Raw genomic sequence first — 18,783 nt, 5'->3', positions numbered from 1 at the left:
CTAGGTATGGGACTAGGGAGTCATAATCACAGGCTCTGTGTGCATACCTTTGAAATGATTTATTGTTCACTTTTGAAAACAAGATATGAGGACAGGGCAGGTCCAGCCTGGGCCTGCCCCTGGTGCAGCATTGCTAGGCCTGTGTGAGCCAGAGGACGTCAGCATGTCCTTCTATGTCAGACAGCAGCAGATTCCCTGAGTAAAGGCATTTCCCTAAATGAGAAGTGTCCAGGCTAAAGCAGCAGTCCTGGGGTGGGGGTCGTTCCTGCCGGCCCCTCAGGCCAGGGCACTGCCCATGACTTCAGAGAAGCTACCTGGTGCTCCAGGCCCCACCTGTTGAGGCTCCTGGAGTCCAGGCTGGGTCCCTTTCCAAGCCAGAGACTTCTCCAATTTGGTTTTAAAAAGCAACCCGTGACCTGGGAAAAGGCAAAAGGAGAACGGGGATCAGGAAGTCAGGTCCCACTGCTGATGGAAGTATAGAAGCTGATGGCAGCAGGCGCCCTCTCACCTGGGCAATCTGCTGTCTCTCTGAAGGCCCGCTTCTTGCAGCAGCCACGGCACAGGTTGAACACACACCTGTTACCCTGGGGACAGGAAAGCTAGTGGGCTTTAGGTTGACAACCCTTTCCAGGGCCCGTGTTGGCCATCTGGAAACTATGCCAAGGTGCCCAGTGGCCCGGGAATTATAACACAGGAAGTGACTACCTCCCAGGCCAGGTCCCCCTCCTTAGCCTACTCTGGACTAAGTCCCACTCTGGGCCCGGGCAGGTGGTGAGAAAGGTGTCTTTGGGAGGACTGGACAGAAGGTGAGGGGCTATCCTCAGGCTATGCCGTGCCAAACTCCAAGCAGCAATAGGGAACCTTTTAAGTGTCAGTGGGGACCACCCTACCCACTCATGTCTGGGCAGCAGGCCACCAGAAAGACCAGCTCACCTTTGGATTTCCACACTGGTCACACTTTGCATATTTTGCTGGAAAAAAGAACAAAAAGAGGTGCTGGTTGAATGAGGGGAGCCTGAGATAGCCCCAGGTGGCTGATTATGGCTGCTGTCCACCTCCACAAGGGTCCCTGTGGCCAGTGGGCCAGAGGATATGGTGGGCTATAGTCTGCTTTCCCTTTTAGAGCAATGGGTGGATGGCAAGATACAGTGGGCACAGCCTTGCTGGGAAATAAACAGGAAGCCAGTGGGCTGCTTTATCCCACCCTTTACTGTCTCCCACAGCAAAAAAGCCATGAAGGGCAAAATCAGGAACTTTGGCCCCAAGCCCCGCTTCCTGTGGTAGGCAGGGGTGCAGCATGGCAAACAGGCTGTTGGGCTTCCCACATAAAGGCAGACAGAAGAGAGGGTCCCCGGGTTCTTAGTGCTTAAGTCTCCTCAAGCTTACAAAACTTTCAGACAAAGCTCCTGGAAATTCGCCCCCCTCCGGACTACTGGGCAAGCCAGGCTTGACAGTTTGGATGGGCTGGCCCAGGATGCTGAGAGAAATCAGGTCTCTTAGGTAGACTGCACTGGACTGAGACCTCAGCCCCACACCCAGAGAGGCCATGCAGAAAGTACTGAGTGAATGAATTTCTGGTTTCAGGCTAGCAAATCAGGAGCTAATCAAACCAGGAGCCTGACTGGGGTCTATTCCCCAAGGCATGGGTACGGAGACCCCAGCATGTTCCCTGGGCTCTCAGCATCAGCTTAGAGGATTTTCAGCCACCTCCACACAAGGCCAGGACACACCCAGGGCTCTCTTTGTCAGTGACAGCCTCAGTGACCCAAGGTCCAATGTGCAGGCAAACCCCTTACTGGCCATCCAGATGGCACCTACCTGAGAGGCTTGTCCCCCAACCTTGCTGCCTCTGACACTATAAATAGACATCTCCACATACAGAATGCGCTACAGCTCAGGAAGACTCCAAGGCCCTGTGCAGGGTTCCTGGTGGTCAGACCTCAAGTCTGACCTGGTCAAACTACCAAGTACTCTGGGCATCTGTCCCTGGCTTTGAGCACTGAGTGCAACGGACGGGGCCTGGGTTTCTGTCCCAAGCAAAGTGGAAGATGAGGGTGAAGTGAAAGTCCGGGCAGTGCTGTAAGCTCCTACCTGGCCCCAGCTGCAGACCTGACACTTACGTTTCAGAGAAGGGTCAAAGGTTTTATGGGGGTTCCGCAGCTGCTTCTTTTGCTTGTTCTTGGACAGGCCATCCACACTGCCTGCCTCCTCCTCCAGAGCCCGCTTGCTGCGGCCACCACTGTTCTCTCTACTCTCCTCCTTAGGCCTGTAGGGAAAGTGCGGTGGGCAGAGCCAAGGACACCCACAGGAGGTGACCAGCTGGTCACAACCAAATGGGTCAACTCAGATGAGATCCAGGGCAACGAGAGGGTGCACAGCCATAGTGGGCACTGATACACCAAGGCCACATGCATGGCTTCCCACCCCAAGCAGTTCCACTCAGGTCACCGATGCAGGATTTGGGCACAAAGCATGCAATAAATGATCAACATAGAAAGTGAACCCCCCTCAGGATGGCATCCAAAGCTCAGGGGTCCAAGATCAGCCACAGAGCCTGGGCATGACTGTGGTACCAGGTAACAGCCTGCCTCACCTTGGAGAACCCAGAAGACACCCAGGGTCCACTTCTTGACCCCCATGGACAAAACCACCCAGGATTAGAAGAGCTTGGAGTATTATCTTACTGGGATGAGTACCGATAGGAAGGAACCACCAGCACCTTCTAGCAAGGCCACAGAGAGCCAGCCAGGCCCCACAGCAGACGGGACACACAGGACGAGTGCTTCACTCCACGGCCTCCTTTCCTTTCCCTCAAGAGCAGGAACTGACTGACCTTAGTGACCAGGGGTGTGTGGCAGGTGGGCACCTTCGTGTGCACCCCCACCGTGGGTTGGCTCAGGAGCTCACCCTGGCCGGATGTAGGGCTGGCAGATCCAATGGAAGAAAGGCAAGTCACCGGATGGCCTCACTCCCTCCTCCTGTCTGGACATGTCTTCCTGCAAAAGCCCAAGGCCCCATCATAGATCTGAGTCCCTAGCCCACCACCTGCTGGGCACGTGCAGCCCTGCACTTGCCTGACATTGCAGCTTTAGTGCCTGACTCACAGCAGCAATACCATCCAGGGTCTTCACTTTGGCAAGCTCCTCTCGAAGATGCTGGTGCACCTGCAGCCTGAGGCAGACAACCATCACAGAGAGTTGGGCCTGCTCCCAGCTCCTAATCACCACCCAAGCCGAGTGCCAGGCATCCCTCCCCACTCAGGTTCCTGCCTGCCCTCACTTCCAAGTCACTGGCCCTTAGGCCACCGAGTTAATGACAAGTTGTTTTTAGGAAATTCCAGAATGCCCCAGGGTAGGGCTACACTTTGCAGCCCGGCCTGTGGCTCCTGCCTGAGGAGCAACTCACGTGTGGTGCCACAGCTTGAAGAGGTGGGCCCGGACATAGGACAGTGGGCAGGGGTGCTGCCGCACAATGTCCAGATACTCCTCCGCCAGCTCCCACACGGCAGGGCTTCGGCCCTCGAACAGGGCAGGGTTGTGCAGGTTGCCCTCTGTGGAGGGAAGAGGCTTGGCATCTCACACGGGGCCCACGGATGGAAACAGCCTGGGAAGTGTGGTCTCAGTGCTCCGATCGGCAGAGCAGTCAGAGCAATGAAGTGTCCACTCAACAGTGGTGACAGATGAGGGCTGAGGTGCCCAGCTGCTCACCCGCACTCATGACCCCCTGCACGCCCGTGTCCTGGATGCACCGCTCCACATCTTGCAGGCACTGGATGTTACCATTGGCAAACACAGGGATGGCCACAGCCTTCCTGCCAGGAGAGAGGAGCCTGACTCTGCACCCCACCTGGCCAATGCTAAGCCAAGGAGTGAAGGGGACTAGCCCACCAAACACCATCTTGGCAGGATGTGTCACCTCCCACCCACCAGACTGCTGCCCCCAACCCCCTCCCGGGTGGTCATGGGTGTCAGGTGTACTGAGCATCCCGCGATGTGCAGCTGACTTTATGCACTCTCCCCCTCTCCCACCCCCTGCCACCATGAAGCCCAAAGGACTGATAGCTCCATCTCCCACCCTCTGTGTCCACTCACCGCACAGCCTTGATGTGTTCCCAGGACGCTGCTCCTGCTAGGGGCCCCTTTTGCTCCTTGGTGCGCCCATGTACCGTCAGCAGCTAGAACAGACCAAGGCCTGGCTCAACCCCACTCCAAACTGGCTCCAGGGGACCCTCTTTCTCAATTTCCCAGCTCCCCACACTGTGTAGAGAAAAAGCCTCCCGAGACTTGGCATCCAAAACTCTGGGAGCCTTGCCCTTTGGAAGGAGCCAGGCTGCACCCAGTACACCCAGCCCCGTCTAGAGCCAGCTCCCAGGTTGGGAAGACAGAGCCCTTACCACCCAAGGCCAGGTTGATCCCAGGCTGGCAGGGCATGGGGGAGGTGATTCCTGCCCACTTGGAAGAAATTAAGCCCCTCAAAGGGTGCCCCTGGGAACAGGGTCCCCACCAGGCCTGTACTATGCCAGGATGTAGACAAGGGAACAAGTCTGCTGACAGCTATGTGGCTCCTTCCCAGTGATCCAGGGAGGCTAGATATTGAGCTACCTGGAAGGAGGCCCTGGCTATATGGGGAACCAGGGATGTGGTGCAGAGCCCAGAGTCATTCTCAACAGGGACAATGCCCTGGAGCTGGAGTGGCATTATAGAAAACTTGGTCCTGGGTGGTAGGTTGCAGAGCCATGGGGTCAGGCCACATAGAGGGACCACTGCCCCCCAGAAATGCCTCAGTTTCAGTCGCCACACAAGGGCCATAGGAGAAGGGGGTCTACCAGGGTAGAGAATCCTCTACTTCACTTAAGCTGATCAGGGAGAGATAGAAGGTGCTGCAGGCTGTCTACTCAGCTCTGACACCCACACCTATGAACCATGGCTCTCACCTGGCAGCCAGCCTTCTCCAGCATCTGAGCATACCTCACCGTCTTGTCAATCTCTGGGAAGACCCGGATTTTGCATGTGACAGGAACGGAGAGTCTTTCATGGGCCAAAAGGACTGAGAAGAGAGATGGTGTGGTGGTGTTTCAGGTGGCTGAGCCCCTGTAGCCCAGACCCACATGGAGTCACACCCGCTTTCTCAGAAGGCAACCCTGGCTGTCATCCTGCCATCACTCTTAAGCTGCTTAACAGGTCCTCACAAGTTCATGTGCCATGGGGCCAGTGCAGGCTTCCAGTGATGGCAGCTGAGAGAGCTGACTCTGTCCCCCAGGGCACTCTGCTGCCCAGTCCTCTCCTGAACCTGACCAAGCAGTAAGTGCCCATACACCCCTGCCAGGCTGTCTCTGGTGCTTCATGAGGCATGTGGCCAACTCACTCATTCTCTGGAGCAGGTCCCACTCCTCCTGCAGGAAGGCTCCATAGTGACCTGTAAAGGACGAATGTAGCCCACTGCACCAGTATCCAGGCTACCTCAATATCCCATTGTGGCTCACTGTCTAACACTGACATGGGCCATAAGGACCCTGCAGCCAGACTACATGTGCAAGCCAGCCGTCGCACAGGGACCCAGAGGCAGTGGTGTCTCTCTGTTGGGGGCAGAGGGACAATCATGGAGGCAATTAGTTTGTCAGCATCGGCCTTCAGGGCTCTACTGCCCAGCTGCTCAAACACAAAGGGCACTGCATGGAATATACACCCCACATGGCCCAGGAACAGCAGCACCTGCTCAGGAGCCCAGTGAGAAAGGTTGAACCTGTAAAGTATGCACATAGTGTCAGAGGCATATATTTATCAGGGGAGCTCACCAAATGCGAGTCCCAACTGGCTGCCTATATGACCAGCAGAGCTGATCCCCAGCCCTAGAGCAAGAAGCACTGAGGAAAGAACTTGCTAGTCTCAGCGGCCACCAGAATCAGAGGCAGGGACCAGACCTCCCCATGACCCACCCACACCCAGATCCCACCACTGTGGTCCTGTATTCCACATTTGAGTGCCCAGCACTCAGTGTTGGTCTGAGTAGGTGTCAACATGGGAACATGAAACAACTCACCCCGCTTAGCTATCATCTGTGGACAGCCCAAATTCAGGTCAATGGCATCACAGTAATCCTGAGCCAGGAGAGCTGCCTGGACAAACACTTCCGGGTCATTGGCACAAAACTGAAGAAGACACAGAAGTCATTCAGGCCCTGGTCTGTCCCTGCCTAGGAACCCAGCACCTGATGAGCTGTGGTCCTGTCCCACCGTTTACATGACAAAGCAGGGAGGGTCCCCACAGCAGCAGGAGAGCAGTTAGGAATCTACAGAATTTCTTCTGATGTATAACAGAAGCTGCCACCATGGACTTCTGAAAAGAGAGTCATGTGTATGTCTAATCATTCTGAGAGGAGAGGGCACTGAGAGTGAGGGACAGCATGGAGTTGATGTCAGGGAGTAACAATCTTTCAGGTCACCCAAGCTGTCCCATCAACAGAACCTGGGCCAGCTCCCAAGAGAGGGGTTGGTTTCTGCGATGTCCCCCTGGCAGCTGTGCTTACCACACCTGTCACTGAGACTGCAGGGACCACCTCCCCCCAAGTTCCTATGAAAGGCTTAGGGAAGAGTGCATCACAGGATCCAAGACTCAGCTACTCAGCTAGCACCCAGCAGCCACAGTCCTTCTGACCACCTGCACGATGAGAGGCCGGTCCTCAGGACACACTTCACAGTATAGATTCTCCTTCCGGTAGTTGGCATCTCTGACGAAGACCTGGGCATGCAGCATGGGAGTGTAGCAGAGCTGTGCTCCATGGCGTCGGCTCAGAAGCCTCCAGGCCAGCTCACTCTGGTCCACCATGGGTGCCACCACGTGTCGGGCTGCCCCTAGGGTGTGGCTCCAGAATTCGAAGCCCTGCAGTTTGGGCATCCTCTTCACACTGAAGGGGGGAGAGGACCAGGCTTGGCTACAGCCACGAAGCTCAGTGTGCAGAGCCAAACACAGAGAGGGCGCAAGGTTCAACTCAGAGGCACTGCTCCTAAGTCCTACTGCTGGGTCACACAGAGGCAGGGGCATCAGCAGGTGCAGAGCTAGGCCCCGTGCACTGTCTTGCAGCAGCAACCCCGCGTATCGCTGACGCTCTCTCGGTTGGCCTTACCCCCTCTTTTGCTACAGGACGAAACGCTGGCCTGGTGGCGCTGATGTGGAGCGTACATACAGGCTTGACAGTGCCCTAGCCGGCGCTTGATCAGTGAACCGGCGACCCTCCGAGCGGGACCTCGCAAGGCTGGACCTCTGGGCTGCACGAAGTCCGGCGCCGCCCTGGCTCTCGGGCAGGGCGAGCGGCGGGGCGCGCGGGCCCCCGCTTCTTGGTGGGGCCTAGCGCCTTCTGCTCTGGATCGCGTCCCTTGGGCTGGCCTGGGGGCTGAGGCCGCCACAGGGCGGCGGCGAAGGACTCGAACTGGGCTCACTTCCGCACCGCCGAGGGTGTGGAGCAGGGTAGGGCTCGACTGCGGGCCGAAGGCAGCAGTGATGGGAACGCTCCGACCGAGGTGACACAGAGGCTGCCCGAGCCCCCAGCCTTAACCCGCGGTGCCGCCAAGAGGACCCGCTGGAACGCGGCCGCCACCCGGCGCACGGGCTTCGCCAGACCGCGCCTCCGCCGGAAGAGCCGCGGCCGGAAGGCGCTCTGCCAGGCGCTCCGGGTAGACTGTGGTACGTCGGCGAATGCGGTCCCCGGAATCCGCGCCCGGCGTCCGAAGGCCCGAGGCTGGCGGAAGTCAGCGTCGAGTGTGCGTTGATGATGCCCAGCCGCGGGCCGTGGTGTCCTGCCTCCCGCCAAGACTTGGTTCGCGCTGTTCCCGGCCAGGCCTAACAAAGCCATGGCGTAGGAACCCACGAGGGATCGAGAAACACTTCACTGTGGAAAATACGCGACCAGTGAGCTTCTTCCTTGGGCACCCCGTTTCCCCGGTGCCTGGGCCCTGCCCCCTCCTGGGTCGTTGAGAACTGCGGCGCCCACCAAGATCCCAGGGCTGATAGGGGTTTATTTTATTATTACTTACTTATTTTGAAGCCGGGCACCGGTGACTCACGCCTGTCTATTCAGGAGGCAGACATCAGGAGGATTGAGGTTCGAGGCCAGCCCGGGCAAATAGTTCAGGAGACCTTATCTCGAAAAACCCTTCACAAAAAGGGCTGGTGGAGTGGCTCAAGGGGAAGGCCCTGAGTTCAAACCCCAGTACCGCCGAAAAAAAAAACCCTAGTTTTCTTGATCTCTGACCTCCAACCTTGTGCTTTTGTTAATGTATATTTTGTAAAAGGCCACCCTAGGACACTTTAATTTTCTGTCTTGTAAGAAAATGAGAGGACAAAATACACAGTCCTTATATTCACCTACTTGCCATTTTTCAGCACTTTTTTTTCTTTTTTGTGGATCTGAATTTCTACCTTGAAACTGAAAAAACTTTTCTTGTCATTCAAATGTTTCTTTTTTCTTTTCAAACAGGGCTCCCTAGGTAGTCCAGGCTGACTTTGAACTTGAGATCTTTCTGCCTCGACCTCCAGAGTGCTGGGGTTACTGGTGAGGACCACCATGCCCAGTCTTTATAGTTCAGATCTAATGAATTTTCTTGACTTTCATTTATTTGAAAATTTCTTCATTTCACTTTAGATTTTGAAGAATGTGTTTGCTAGATACAGAATTCAAGATTGGCAGGCTTTTTTTTTTTAACCACTTTATAAATTATTTGCACAAAAGAATAACTATTACATGATTTCTACACACATGAAATATCTAGAACAGACAAATTCATAGAGGCAGAAAGTGGATTAGAGGCTATGGGGGAAGGGTGTAGTTACTGTCTGAGAGTTAGAATTTGTGTTTGGGGTGATGAGGTTTTGGAAATTAGTTTTGCATTGTCTTCTAGAGAGGCCAGAGGTCGCCTGAATCACTGCTTCCCTCCCAGTTTCAAGATTTTCTCTTTCATCTTTGGTTTTCAGCAATATGCCTGTGATTTTCTTTTTCATATTGTTTGGGATTTGCTGGACTTCTTGCATCTGTCTTTTTTTCAACCTAGCAAAACTTTAACCATTATTCTTCAAACTTCTTTTTTTTCCTATTCCAGACTCACTTTCTTTACCTAACAGCCTAAATCTCCATCCTTTGTGGACAGCTCCCTGGGCTTAAGATTCCCTCTGCTTTGTTCCAGTCAGTTCCCTGGGGTCCCCTTGGTTTACAGAGGGAGTTTCCTTCCTTAAGACCTGACCGCCCCCTGGTGGAGCCTCCCAGCACTAGGAGGCAGCACAGTCCATCTCTCTGGTAACACCCAAGCCTTAGGAATGGGCCTCTGGGCAGGGGTAGCCTGTGGCCTTCTCCACTTGTCTGTCCTAACAGGGACTTGCCACCCTGAAGCAAGCCAGGGCAAGGGTGCTGAGGCTAAGCTTCCCACCTCCAGAAGGCACTGGCTCTTGCTTGGAATGGGAGCTTCGGCCAGACAGAGCCTGTGTGCTGAGATGTTGATGGCCTCTTCTGGGGGTTGCAGCAGCCCTAAGCTGCCCCTGGAGGAGGGAACCTGTCCTCAGCTGCACCTCCACCTGGAGTGGAGCTTCTATTTTTGAGTAGGGGAGAGGAGGTGACCTAGGCCAGTCCTGTTCCTGCCAGGACTTGGTAGGCTTTCCTGAGCAATGTTTGTCCACTGGCTGTGTGCCCTTAGGTCAGCTTCAGAGACTTCTCACCAGTGAAGGCTGCTTGGCTGGGAATAGAGCCCACAGAGCCCCTCAGGCCTCCACAGGAAAGCTGGGGTCAATGTGATTCATGCTGATGTTTAAATTGTCCTGGGTTCGGGTTCTGCCAGTGTGCACCCTTCACCATGGGCCTGTGTGGACTTTCTTGCACTCCCTGCTCCAGCCTTGGAAGCCATTTTCAGGGGTTGCTGGTATTTTCAGTGGGAGATGGTATTTAGAAACCAAGGTCTTCATGCCCCAGTCCTCACTGTATGAGGCTATCATTGCTTTTAGGCCCTTTCAGAAGACCAGATCAAAACGACATAGTGTGTATGCAGTGTATATCCTGGGTCTGCTGAAGCCTCCAGTTCATCCATTGCCCCAGCAATCTCCTCCACTCTGTATTTTCTCTTCTCCCCCATTGTCTTTGTTTCAAGCACAAAGTCCTGAGTTCAAACCCCAGTCCCACCGAAAAAAATAAATAAAAATTTTTAAAAAATTACTGGGCACCAGTGGCTCACGCCTGTAATCCTAGCTACTCAGGAGTCAGAGATCAGGAGGATCATGGTTCAAAGCCAGCCTGGATAAAGAGTTCATGAGGCCCTATCTCAAAAAAACATCACAAAAATAAAAGGGGGAGGGCTGGTGGAGTGGCTCAAGGTGAAGGCTCTGAATAAATAAATAAATAATTATAAATAAATAATAAGTAATTTAAAAGACGAAGGTTTTTGCAGTCCTTTTCCTAAATCTCTTAGAGCATCTCACTGAGGGTGGCTTTCTTCTGTGTGAAAACTGTTGTTTAATAGTTAGACTCATGTGCTTGTGCTTATATTCAATTTTAGCTTTGCTCCTTTTTCTCTTTTTTTTTTCTTTTGGTGGTATTGGGGTTTGAATTCAGGGCCTAATGCTTGCTAGACGGGCGCTCTACCACTTGAGCCACTCCACCAGCCATTTTTTGTGTTGGGTATTTTCGAGTGAGGATCTCTCAAACTGTTTGCTTAGGCTGGCCTCAAACCTCCATCCTCCTGATCTCTACCTCCTTGAGTAGCTAGGGTTATAGGTGTGAGCCACTGGCATCCAGCTTTGTCCCTATCTTTATAGACTTTTTTTCCCCCAGTGTTGGGGATGGAGCCCAGGGCCTCTGTACATGCCAGACAAGCACTCTAGGACTTGTCTAGACACCCCCAGTCCTTTTTCATTTTATTTTGAGACAAGGTATCACTGTGTATCCCAGGCTGGCCTCTAACTTGCAATCCTCCTGCCTCAGCTTCCTAAGTGGCTGGGATCACACGTGTCTGCCACCATACCCAGATATACATTAAAAAAAAATCCCAAACTTGTAAGGTATTAACATAATTCCAGAAGTTAAAACTAACCTGAAAGGTTTAGTCTTTTTTTTTTTTAAATTTCTGGTAAATCTTTTATTTTATTTTATTTTTTATTTTTATTTTTTTATTATTCACATGTGCACACAAGGCTCGGGTCATTTCTTGGTTATTTTTTAAAATAGGGTCTCACTGTATTCCCTGGCCACTCTGGATTGCAATCCTCCTATTTCGATTCCTACATAGCTGGGCTGACAGGTGTGAGCCACGGTGCCCAGCTGTTGGTTGAGATGGGGTCTCACAAACTTTTTGCCCAGGCTGGCCTCAAACCATGATCCTCCTGATCTCCACCTCCCAAGTGGGTAGGATTAGGATCACAGTTGTGAGTCCCCACCCAGCAAGTATTCATAATTCTTTTTTTCCTCTTTTTTTTTTTTTCAGAACTGGTTTTTTAATTCAGGGCATTAGCTTGCTAGGCAAAGCTTCCTCTTTCTTTTGTGTGCCAGGCTGGCATTTAGTCTTTCAGTCACCTATGGGTAGACATTCAGGTCTATCATGGATGTACAGGCAATCTGGCTGCGACATCTGTCACCCCATTGATTGCCAGGGTTGATTCGGCTGATATGGCTGACTAGGCGGGTGTCCCCTTTCTCCCTCACCACTCCATGTGCGTCCCTCCTGAAGCTGCATGCTAGAGAGGACCATCCCTGATAGAGGAGGACCATTCTTCAGTCAAGGGTGTACGAGTTGCTGCACTCCCCTGCTAGAACCTCCAAACAAGCTCTCAGGCCTACCATATCCAGTGTTTGGAATGCCAAGTAGTGCTTTAGTGAATACGCTGTCCATGGGTAGTTGTGTGTACGTGTGAGGCCTTTCTGTTTTTGTCATGCGGTAGGTGTATATTCAAAATACATTCCAAGAAGAGAGAGCATGTAGGTAATTGTTCTGTATATTGCTGGATCCCTCCTTCCTCAAGCCTGTGCCCTTTGGCATGACCACTAGAACCCATGTGCCTGTTTCTCCACAACTCTACCCACAGAGCGGACGACCGTGCTTGGAATTTGTGCCAGCTTGATGGGTAAGGACGGATCCTTGTTGTAGTTATAATTTTCATTTCCCTTGTAATGAGGGGTTAAGCATCTTTTTATATGTTTAGGGGTCTAATTGACTTTCATTTGGTTTATAGATCTTTTTTTAAACAGCTTTATGGAGATATAATTAATGTTTTAAAACTGCACATAACATGACAATTACAGGTTTGGGAATATATGCATATATATGTATATACACACGTGTGTGTGTGTGTGTGTGTGTGTGTGTGTGTGTGTGTGTGTGTAGCAGTGGAACCATCACAGACAATAATGGAAGTATCTGTTACCCCCAGAGTCTCCTCCTGCTCCTCCCCCACCCTTCACATCCCTACCAGCGCTCATTTAATTCCTATCAGTTTTTGTTTTTTTTTAGAGGCACTGGGGTTTGAACTCAGGTCCTCACATTCGCTTGGCAGGCACTCTACCACTTGAGCCATCCACCAGCCCTATTTCCTAACACTATTGATTTGTATGCATTTCTAGGATTTTATATAAATGGAACCAGATTGTACTTGCTCTTTTTAAACTCAACATAATTATCTTGAGATTCTTCCATTCTATGTCCTAACAGTTCATTCTTTCTATCACTGAGTGGTGTTCCATTGTGTGGACAGTCCACATCTTTTCTGTCCATTCACCTGGAGAACTTTCAGGTTTCACAGCTGCTGTGAACATTCCTGTTAAATCTCTGTGTGACATCAGACAAAGGACTGATAACCAGAATATATAGGGAACTTAAAAAACTAAATTCTCCCAAAACTAATGAACCAATAAAGAAATGGGCAAGTGAACTAAATGGAACTTTCTCAAAAGAAGAAATTCAAATGGCCAAAAAACACATGAAAAAATGCTCACCATCTCTAGCAATAAAGGAAATGCAAATTAAAACCACGCTAAGATTCCACCTCACCCCTGTTAGAATAGCCATCATCAGCAACACCACCAACAACAGGTGTTGGCGAGGATGTGGGGAAAAAGGAACCCTCTTACACTGTTGGTGGGAATGTAGACTAGTACAACCACTCTGGAAAAAAATTTGGAGGCTACTTAAAAAGCTAGACATTGATCTACCATTTGATCCAGCAATACCACTCTTGGGGATATACCCAAAAGACTGTGACACAGGTTACTCCAGAGGCACCTGCACACCCATGTTTATTGCGGCACTATTCACAATAGCCAAGTTATGGAAACAGCCAAGATGCCCCACCACTGACGAATGGATTAAGAAAATGTGGTATCTATACACAATGGAATTTTATGCAGCCATGAAGAAGAACGAAATGTTATCATTCGCTGGTAAATGGATGGAATTGGAGAACATCATTCTGAGTGAGGTTAGCCTGGCCCAAAAGACCAAAAATCGTATGTTCTACCTCATATGTGGACATTAGATCAAGGGCAAACACAACAAGGGGATTGGACTATGAGCACATGATAAAAGCGAGAGCGCACAAGGGAGGGGTGAGGATAGGTAAGACACCTAAAAAACTAGCTAGCATTTGTTGCCCTTAACGCAGAGAAACTAAAGCAGATACCTTAAAAGCAACTGAGGCCAATAGGAAAAGGGGACCAGGAACTAGAGAAAAGGTTAGATGAAAAAGAATTAACCTAGAAGGTAACACCCACGCACAGGAAATCAATGTGAGTCAATGCCCTGTATAGCTATCCTTATCTCAACCAGCAAAAACCCTTGTTCCTTCCTATTATTGCTTATACTCTCTCTTCAACAAAATTAGAGATAAGGGCAAAATAGTTTCTGCCGGGTATCGAGGGGGTGGGGGGGAGAGGGAGGGGGCGGAGTGGGTGGTAAGGGAGGGGGTGGGGGGAGGGGGGAGAAATGACCCAAGCATTGTATGCACATATGAATAAAAAAACAATCTCAGTGTGAGCCGACGGTGGTGTCTTATGCTTGTAATCCTAGCTACTCAAGAGCAGAGATCAGGAGGATTGAGGTTCAAAGCCAACTTAGGCAAATAGTTCACGAGACCCTGTTTCGAAAAAACCCTTCACCAAAAAGGGCTGGTGGAGTTCAAACCCCAAGACCAAAAAAAAAAAAAGGAGTCTCCTTTGTACAGGAAAATATGGAACACTTCACAAATTTGCGTGCCATCCTTGTGCAGGGGACACACTAATCTTCTCCTTATTCTAAATTTCGCATATGTGCTGCCAAAGTGAGCACCAATAGTATACTTCAAAGAGCAGGAATGATCAAAATTTGGTGAAATCCAATTTAAAATTTTATTCTAGCCAAATGCTGGAGGCTTAGGCCTGTCATCCTAGCTACTTGGGAGGCCAAGAGTGGGAAATCAAGGTTCAAGGATGGACCCCCCCCCCACCCCAATCATCTCTAAAGTAACCAGAGCAAAATGGACTGGAGTGTGATTTGAGTAGTAGAGCACCTGCTTTGCAAATATGAAGCCCTGAGTATTAGCCTCAGTCCCACTCACAAAAAAATTATTCTTTAGGTATCATCTTCCTTAACCCAAGCTCACCAAGATTTTTCCCCTATATTTACATCTAGAAGCCTTAAAGTTTTGGGGTTTACATTTATGATCCTTTTTTACTTCATTTTTGAATGTCCTATGAAGTTTGGACTCACACTTTCTTTCTTTTTTTGCATATAGATATCCAGTTATTCTAGCATTCTGTTGAAAAGACATTCTGTTCTTCACTGAATTGCCTTTCACTTTGTTAAATCAGCTGTCTGTCTGTCTGTGTGTGTTCCTGACTGTTTTGTTCCACTGATCTATTTAGATGTCTTCCCCACTTCGCAGTACTGTGGTTTGAACTCAAGGCTTTTTTTTTGTTTGTGGTACTGGGGCTTAAACTCAGGGCCTTCACCTTGAGCCACTCCACCAACCCTATTTTTGTGAAGGGATTTTTTGAGATAAGGTCTAGCAGAACTCTTTGCCCTAGCTGGCTTCGAACCCCATCCTCCAGAGTAGGTAGGATTACAGGAGTGAGCCCCCAGCAGGGCTTTTTACTTGCGAGGCAGGAGGTCTGTTGCTTGAGTCTTGCTCCAGCTCTTGCTCAGGTATCTTCATGCCATTACCACACCGCCTTGATGATTGTAGCTTTAGACTTAAATCTTAAAAAATGTCGAAATCTAGCAGTGCAAGCTCTTCGGCTTCGTTGTGTATCAGTGGCTAGTCTGCGTTTTTAATTGCTAATATGAACTAGAGTCAGCTTGTTGATTTTTACAAGAAGTCTGTTTGAATTTTGTTAGGGATTGCATTGGACTTATAGATCAATTTGGAGAGAATTTGCATCTTAACAATATTGAGTCTTCTAATCCATGGACACAGTTGACGTCTATTTAATCAGAACTTCCTTCATTTCTTTCAGCAGGGTGTTATAGTCTTCAGTACACAGTCCTATACATCTCTCACGATACCTATCTCTAAGTATTTCTTTTTTCTTCTTTTTTTTGTGGAACTGAGCTTTGAACTCAGAGCTTCACAATTGCATATAGCACACACTCTACTGCTTGAACCACATTTCCAGTTCATTTTTACTCTGGAGATGGGGGTCTCACGAACTATTCGCCCAGACTGGCCTTGAACTGAGATCCTCCCGATCTCAGCCTCCTAAGAACTAGGCACCTGGCTGGTACTGGGGTTTAAACTCAGTGCCTCATGTTTCCTAGGCAGGCACTCTCCTACTTGAGCCATGCCCTCAGTCACTTTTTGTCTTGGTTATTTTTGAGGTAGGGTTTTGCATTCATGCCGAGGCTGACCTGGACCACAGTCCTCCTATTCGTGCATCCCACGTACCTGGGGTGACAGGTGCACGCCACATGTCCAGCATTTTATTGGTTGAGATGGAGTCTCAAACTTTTTGCCTGGGGCTGGCATCAAACAGATCCTCCCAGTCTCTCCCTCCCCAGTAGCTAGGATTACAGGCTTGTACCACTGTGCCTGGCTTATTTCTTTTTCATAGATATGTATTTGGTGGAGGGGCAGTACTGGGGCATGAACTCAGGGCCTTCACCTTGAGCCATTCTACTAGCCCTATTTTTGTGAAGGGTTTTTCGAAATGGGGTCTCACGGAACTATTTGCCCAGGCTGGCTTTGAACCTCGATCCTCCTGATCTCTGCCTCCGTAGTAGCTGGGATTACAGGGATGAGCCCTGGTGTCCAGCGGCTGAGTTTTACCAGGAATGGGTGTTGGATTTTGTATGTGCTTGATGCTTTTTTTTTTCTGTGAAGATGGTCAGTTTTTGGCCTGTCAGTCAGATGAAATATAGTTACTAATTTTTGAATTAGGAACCTGACTTGCCTCCTAGGATAAAACCCATTTGGTCCTGAGGTGTTACCCTTGGTATTTATTGTGCAATTCTATTTGCTAAGGTTTTGTTGAGGATTTTTCCCTAACATGTTCAGGATTTTTGTGATCATGCTGGATATTGGTATTTGTGTTTGCCAATTTTCACTGCTGTGACAAACAGCTGTGGGAAACAATTGAGAAGGAAGGACAGTTTATTTTGGATCTTAGTTACAGAGGTTTCAGTTCAAGGTAACAGAGGAGGATGCTCACCTTAGGTCAGCCAGGAAGGAGAGAAACAGAAAGAGAGGGGGGGAGAGAGAGAGAGAGAGAGAGAGAGAGAGAGAGAGAGAGAGAGAGAGAGAGAGAGAGAGACGGACAGACAGGCAGATGGGAAGGGCCAGGGACAAGATACCCTTGAAAGACACTCATTCCCCCAGTGGCCAGTTTCCTCCCCACAGAAATGCTATCAAGTTATGAATCTGTCAGGGGATTAATCAGAATAATGCTGGCTTCATAGAGTTGTGAAGAATTATTACCTTGCTATGAACTGAATTGTGTCACCCAAACTTACACATTGAAACCCTAATCCCAATGTGACCATATTCAGAGCTATAAAGAGGTAGTAAACAAAAAGAAAAAAAAGAGGTAATAAACGCAAGTGAGGTGGTAGGGCGGCTCCTGATCTGCTAGAATTGGTATCCTTAAAGGAGGAGGAAGCTGGGTGTGGTGGGGCACCAGCTACTCAGGAGGCTAAAGTAGGAAGACTGCTGGAACCTAGGAGTTTGAGACCCGCCTGGGCAATACAGTAAGACCCTGCCTGAAAGAAAAAGAACAGAACAAAGAAAGGCTAGAGGGACCAGGTGTGATTTGCTTACACAGTTCCTCTCCCTTCAGCGCTCTGACGCCATGGACTACTGGCATTCTTTTCTAGACTGGTGGTTGCCTGGAGAGGGATGATTCTCATAGTCCCCCGCCACACAACTTCACAGGAGGTCACTCTGGTGTGTGCCCTTGGTGGCTATTGCAGGTGCATGTCACGTGTGTGACTTCTGCGGTATGCAGGTGTATTTTAGGGGTTCCAGTGAGGTGAGCATAGGTCCCTCTGCCCTACATACACTGCCCCCCATAGTCACCTTACATAGTCCTCCGTGTACATTTAGAGTCGCATCACCTAGTTATAACTAACTTTTACTTCAGTTTCGAAGCATGAACCTAGAGAAGTGAAGGAAAATGGATTTACCCGTAATTTTTGCCTATCCATTTCTCACGACCCCTTCTTCTGTCATTTCCTTTCTATTTAGGAAACTTCCTTCAGCTGTTCTTTTAGGGTAGGTCCGCTGGCCACAAACTCTCTGCTCTGACGATGTCACTTTCCCGTACGCCTGAGGCAGGACTTTGCTGGCCTGGTTTTTTTGTTGTTTTCCCGCACTGCCTCTGGCCCCGGTGGTTTCTGGTGAGCAGGCCTCGTCATCGGCACCTTTCCCTGGAGGGAGGACGTCGTCTCACTGCTCTGCAGCTCTCGTCTGCAGCTTTCAGCAGTTTGATGTGTGCTGGGCGGGTCGATTCCTTTGGGGTTCTCCTGTGTGGGGCTCAGTCAGCTTTTCAAGTATTTAGCCAGATGGAGGGGTTCAGTCACTATTTCTTTGAGTAGGTTTTCAGCCCTGTCTTCTCTCCTGCCTCCCCAGTGACACTGACATTAGACTTGTGCAAGAGCACTAATCGTCCCAGATGTCTGGCTGCCTGTCTTCTCTATCCTGCTCTGAAGCCACCCATTGTGCCGTCATTTCCATCCTTGGATTTCTCACTGCTAAGATTTCCATTTGGTTCTTTTGATGAGACTTTGTTTTCACTGTTGGCAGATGTGCTACTTGCTCATTGAAGCATGTTGTGATGACTACTTTATTTTGCTTGTTTAGCTTTTTTTTCCTTCTTCAGTACTGGGGATCAAACCCAAGGCCTAGCATCACTTGCTAGGCAAGTGCTGTACATGAGCTGAACCCTTGGCCCACTGGCTGTTTTAAGCTGTTGTCAGAGCATCTCTAAGCTCAGTTTTGTCACTGATGGATTGTCTGTTTTCCCATGCAGATCAACACGTTCCTGGTGGTTGCTATTGCTGTTGTGTGTGTGGGTGTGTGGTATTGAGGTTTAAACTCAGGCCTCATGCTTGCTAGGCAGGCACTCTACCATTTGAGCCATTCTGCTAGCCCTTTTTTTTTTTTTTTGGTTAGGCATTTTTGAGATAGATAGGGTCTCTTAAACTATTTGCCCAGGCTGGCCTGGATCCTCTTAATCTCTGCCTCCTGAGTAGCTAGGATTACAGGTGTGAGTGAGTCACTAGTGCCCAGCCAGTGTTTTGGCTCTGCAGTAGCCTTCTGGGTACCAGTCAGGAGTGTGGCTCCTGACCCTGGA

At 50.0% G+C, this 18,783-nt stretch overlaps 1 protein-coding gene and 1 non-coding gene across 3 annotated transcripts; both read right to left on the bottom strand.

Moving 5' to 3' along the window:
• Positions 1-44: 44 nt before the first annotated feature.
• Positions 45-7,647, bottom strand: Dus1l (dihydrouridine synthase 1 like). Of its 2 annotated transcripts, XM_074044849.1 has the most exons (14): positions 7,123-7,647; positions 6,657-6,903; positions 6,040-6,148; positions 5,365-5,415; positions 4,934-5,046; positions 4,092-4,174; positions 3,708-3,811; positions 3,406-3,550; positions 3,071-3,171; positions 2,908-2,992; positions 2,121-2,266; positions 934-971; positions 509-584; positions 45-416 (listed from the first exon to the last, which is right to left on the bottom strand). In XM_074044849.1, exons 2-14 carry the CDS (start codon positions 6,891-6,893, stop codon positions 277-279), a joined length of 1,428 nt encoding a protein of 475 aa, XP_073900950.1. In that variant the 5' UTR covers positions 6,894-6,903; positions 7,123-7,647; the 3' UTR covers positions 45-276. The 2 variants fall into 2 exon arrangements, with proteins under 2 accessions (XP_073900950.1, XP_073900949.1); XM_074044848.1 differs by having other exon boundaries at positions 6,657-7,647.
• A 6,536-nt stretch (positions 7,648-14,183) lies between these two features.
• On the bottom strand, positions 14,184-14,287 carry LOC141414325 (U6 spliceosomal RNA). Its single transcript, XR_012439385.1, has one exon. It is a non-coding gene; the product is annotated as a U6 spliceosomal RNA (small nuclear RNA).
• Positions 14,288-18,783: the final 4,496 nt, after the last annotated feature.

This window comes from Castor canadensis, chromosome 11 (genome assembly GCF_047511655.1).
Source record: "Castor canadensis chromosome 11, mCasCan1.hap1v2, whole genome shotgun sequence".
NCBI classification, from domain to species: Eukaryota; Metazoa; Chordata; class Mammalia; order Rodentia; family Castoridae; genus Castor; species Castor canadensis.
The sequence above is the reverse complement of the archived record's forward strand: the minus strand, read 5'-3'. Positions and strand labels throughout refer to the sequence as shown.

Excerpts from the sequence above, each read along its gene's own strand:
- Dus1l (XM_074044848.1), bottom strand. The coding sequence starts at position 7,040 with ATGCCCCTGCCTCTGTGTGACCCAGCAGTAGGACTTAGGAGCAGTGCC. Across the intron at positions 2,993-3,070 it reads AAAGCTGCAATGTCAGGCAA|ACATGTCCAGACAGGAGGAG; the intron begins GTGCAGGGCTGC and ends TTTTGCAGGAAG. Across the intron at positions 585-933 it reads ACCAGTGTGGAAATCCAAAG|GGTAACAGGTGTGTGTTCAA; the intron begins GTGAGCTGGTCT and ends TCCTGTCCCCAG.